Source organism: Carlito syrichta, unplaced genomic scaffold, assembly GCF_000164805.1.
Source record: "Carlito syrichta isolate Samal-C Ts95f unplaced genomic scaffold, Tarsius_syrichta-2.0.1 Scaffold314290, whole genome shotgun sequence".
Taxonomy (NCBI): domain Eukaryota; kingdom Metazoa; phylum Chordata; class Mammalia; order Primates; family Tarsiidae; genus Carlito; species Carlito syrichta.
Genome location: NW_007258386.1, coordinates 175,712 through 180,016, shown reverse-complemented (window position 1 = coordinate 180,016; position 4,305 = coordinate 175,712). Strand labels below are relative to the sequence as shown.

At 49.3% G+C, this 4,305-nt stretch overlaps 1 protein-coding gene across 3 annotated transcripts in view; it reads left to right on the top strand.

Annotated features, from left to right (window-relative positions):
• Window positions 1-799: 799 nt before the first annotated feature.
• Window positions 800-4,305, top strand: part of ELP6 (elongator acetyltransferase complex subunit 6) — a 17,264-nt gene continuing 13,758 nt past the window's right edge. Inside the window, exons 1-2 of one of the 3 annotated variants that reach the window (XM_008071318.2) lie at window positions 800-1,021; window positions 2,938-3,016. In XM_008071318.2, the coding sequence (XP_008069509.1) occupies window positions 968-1,021; window positions 2,938-3,016 (133 nt within the window). In that variant the 5' untranslated portion in view covers window positions 800-967. Of the gene's footprint in view, window positions 1,022-1,172; window positions 1,244-2,937; window positions 3,017-4,305 lie in introns of those variants that run through there. The other 2 variants (XM_008071317.1, XM_021719183.1) reach the window with 2 other exon arrangements.

Genomic DNA, 4,305 nt, shown 5'->3' with positions numbered 1-4,305 from the left:
ACGCCACCACGCCCGGCTAATTTTTTTTTTTGAGTTGGAGTCTCACTCTGTCGCCCAGACTGGAGTGCAGTGGCCGCTCCCGGGCACCGCAGCCTCGACCTGCTGAGCTCCGGCGATCCTTCCGTCTCAGCCTTCCAAGTAGCCGGGACTACAGGCGCGCGCTACCACGCCCGACTGATTTTTTGATTTATTGGAGAGATGAGGTCTTGTCAAGTTGCCCAGGCGGGTCTCGAACCGGCGGGCTCAGGCAATCCACTCACCTCGGCCTCCCAAAGTGCTGGGATTACAGGCTGAGCCACCGAGCCCGGCCTAATTTTTTGATTTATTGGAGAGACGAGGTCTCGCCAAGTTGCCCAGGCTTGTCTCAAAACCCTGAACTCGGGCGATCCTCTCGCCTCCACCTCCCAAAGTGCTGGGATTACAGGCGTGATCCATCCAGCCCGACTGCTTTTGCTTTTCTCCATATAACTCTTCGAGATATAATTCCGTGTTCACTGCTTGTTTTCTGCTTTCCGCGAGGGCTGGCATCTTCGCCCGTCTCGTTCACAGATGTGATCCAGGCTCCTGGCAGTATGGGACACACAGCCGGCACTCGGCAGCCACGTGTGGAAGGACAAGGGCCCGGGGCCGAGCAGAGAGCGAGACCAAGAGAAGGAGCAAGAGGCTCAGTCGAGCTAGCCTCGGAGGCCACCGGAAGTGCTCAGACGCCACGCGGATGCTCACAGACCAAGGCTGGCTCGTGGCGCGCTCCCCGCCTCCCCGGACCCGGCACGCGTCCTTGCGCGTGCGCCAGCGCGGGCACCGAGGCGTCAGCCTGATTGGTTGCGGCAGGCTTCCGGAAGCGACGTTGCGCATGCGCGCTCCTTCGCGCGAGACTGGTGTCCGCGGGTGTGTGTTGCTCTCCTGCCTTAGTCGTCTCCGTGACACCCCAGCTTCTCGTCCAGAGTGCTAGTCCTGGGAGCTCGGAATGTTCCCGGAACTTAATAACCTTCTCAACACCACCCCCGACAGAGCGGAGCAGGTAAGATATCGCGCGGCCCGGAAGGAGGCGGGCCCTGGGAACGTGGCGGAAGACTGCGTCCGGGATGAATTGCGTACGACCCGGTGGGAAAGGCGCCGCAAGGGGGCACGGGGCGCCTGGGAGTTGTAGTCCATGGGGTGGGGAGTCGACCCGAGGCTTGGGCTGGAGACTTGGACCTGTGGACTGTGGGCTTCTGGACCATGTCGCATGTCCGCAGAGGCCGTGCGTGTCCTTTTTTTTTTTTTTTTGAGTTGGAGTCTCACTCTGTCGCCCAGACTGGAGTGCAGTGCTCCCGGCCACCGCAGCCTCGACCTGCCGGGCTCCGGCGATCCTTCCACCTCAGCCTTCCGAGTAGCCGGAATTACAGGCGCGCGCTACCACGCCCGGCTAATTTTTTAATTTTATTGTAGAGATGAGGTCTCGCCTGCCCAGGCGGGTCTCGAACCCGCGGGCTCAGGCAATCCACTTACCTCAGCCTCCCAAAGGCGCGGGATTACAGGCTGAGCCACCGAGCCCGGCTCGTGCGTGTCCTTAAAAGCCCCTACGAATCATGTCTGACAACTACAGACGTGTACTGCGAGTCCTGCGCGTGCTCCTTGCGGTGGTGGTCTCAGGTGCTCGGAGGTTCGAGAGGAGAGAGTTCGAGTCTCCGCCGTCTTCATGGCATCAGCTTCTTAACCGCACTGAGTCTCCTGGTCCCGGAGCACTCGGGTTGTATTGGACGTTGCTACTGTCTGTCTTATTTCTCGTGGTCACGAATAGGGCTGTTCCAGACTGCACCCAGCCAATGTTAGGTTGCACCAGGTCTGCGTTCGTCACCACAGCCTAGCCACTGTTTCCTCCACCCTCCTCACACTCGAGGGCACCTCGAAATCTTTCACATTTTAACATCGGGATTGCCTCTTTCAGGAGCATATTTGGCTTGTTTCATAACCTTTTCTTCCTAACGAAATAGTAAGCGCCTCCAGACAGCCAGGATGCTGTGTATGTAAAGCCTTTTTATGACCCCATTGTGCCAGGCAAATTGTAGCTTTGGATTTTAGTTACCCGGTCTTTCTTGTCTGTCCCAAGCCTCCAGATGACTCTAGTTACCTTGCCCATTAATGCTGGCACTTCCAAAATCCCCAACTCAAGACCAGTGTGAGGGACTGGGTATTCAAGTGGGCACCAGGAAGGGACAGCACTGGGAATAACTCTCAAAGTCTGACCATGTAATCTTTCATATTTTATAAGTGAAAAAAAGCCTGAAGCCCAGAGAAGTTAGGCACTTGCCTAAGGTCACATGGCAAGGAGTGGCACTTGATCCTGACTTTCCCTGTCATTGACTGAGGGCAGCTAGGCACTGCAGAGACCACCTTTAGAGGTCTTTCCGGGGCTCTCTATGATTAGAGCTCTACCTGAAACAGGACCATTGGGAGGACTTTGTTATTGGAAGTCTCTGTGGACAACTGCTACTTCCTTCCATCTCCCTCACCCTGCAGGACAGAATTGGCATCAGAATTAGAGAAGGGAAGAAAGTTCAGTCAGAAGACTTTTTTGAAGGTCCCTCCCAATCCTGGTAGTCTGATTTTCTTTGGAATCTGATGGTGGAAGTATCCTTTGTTCGGGAACTAATTCTCCTTAAGACTGGTTCCTAAGTTACTAAGGTGAGGAGAGAGAAGAGAAGGAGTTTTATTCTGTTTTGCCTTGATAAAGTGGAAGCCTATAATGAGTATTAATACTGATAACTTTAATCATTGACTTTTTCCCATAATATTGACTTATTTTCTTCCTTTTTGGGTAAATTTAGTATCTAATCATTAAAAAATACATCTCGGTGTAGAACTTGAGGGGTGGACACAATTGACTGGTTTTCTATGCTGAGCTGACCTCTTTCCAAGAAGTCTAATCTTTTTATGTTTCTTGTAACTTTTTAGGGGAAACTGACTCTACTCTGTGATGTCAAGACAGATGGCAGTTTCCTTGTGCACCACTTTCTTTCTTTCTACCTCAAAGGTATGTGACTCCGTGCTTTAGAAAAGAAACCCAAGGCAAAAAAACCCAAAACAATAAAACTCAAGACTGTTTCAGGAAGCAACAATAAAAGCTTTTACTAGCCAGGGCTTTGGTGTTAGGTTAATTGGGGAGCTATTTTATTAGGTAACAGATTACGGATCATCTTGTTCCATCCTCAGTGGCATGTGCTCATTGTTTCATTGTTCTCCCTTCCCTTTCTCCACCCACTATTTTGGTACTGCCTCACTGAGGTTCTGTGTGGCCTCTTGATTTAGTTATTCCTTAGTCCTTGAGTATCTTGACATCTCTGGGCCCTTGATCCTATTGACACTTTACCTGGCAGTAGATGCTTCCTAAATAATATGGCCACTGCAGTTTACATAGAAGTAGATTAAAAACAGAAAATAGCCAAATCAAAAAAAATCTCATTTATCAGTGAATTCTCCTTGAGCATGTACTGTGCCAGGCCAGGATACAAGGAGACGTTTGGTACTCATAGTTGTAATAATTTACAGCTTTGAAAGTAATTTTCTGGCCGGGCTTGGTGGCTCATGTCTCTAACCCCAGAACTATGGCAGGCCAAGGTAGGACGACTGCTTGAACTAAGGAGTTTGAGACCAGCCTGGGAAACATAGCAAGACATTATCTCTACAAAAAAAAATTAAAAATAACAAAAACTAGCTGAGTATGGCTCATGTCTGTAGTCCCAGCTACCGGGAGACTGAAGCAAAAAGATTGCCTGAGCCCAGGAGGTCAAGGCTGTGGTGAGCTGTGATCATGCCTCTGCACTTCAGCCTGGGCAACAAAGTGAGACTCTGACTTAAAAAAAAAAAAAAAAAGTGATTTTTTTTTTTCAGATGTAATTGTCAACATAGAAAAAGTAAGAGAGTCTACAGATAACTTATTAGAATTAATAAGGCTCAGCCAGGTAGCTGAAGCTTCTTATGCTTCTCTTATTTCCTACTGGATATAAAACCAATTTTAAAAGATCAGTCATATTCCTGTATACCAACAATAAACATAAAAAATACATAATTGAAAAAAGACACAATTTTATTTACAGTAGAAAAAAATTAAGTGCCTAGTAATACATCTTACAGAAGTACATCTTGGAATCATGACCAGACGCAGTGATTCATGCCTGTTTCCCAGCAGTTTGGGAGGTCAAGGCAGAAGTATCACCTGAGGCCAGGAGTTCAAGCCTGGACAACATCGTGAGACCTAGTCTCTACAAAAAAAATTTTTTTTAAATTAGCTGAGTAGCCGGGCTCGGTGGCTCAGCCTGTAAT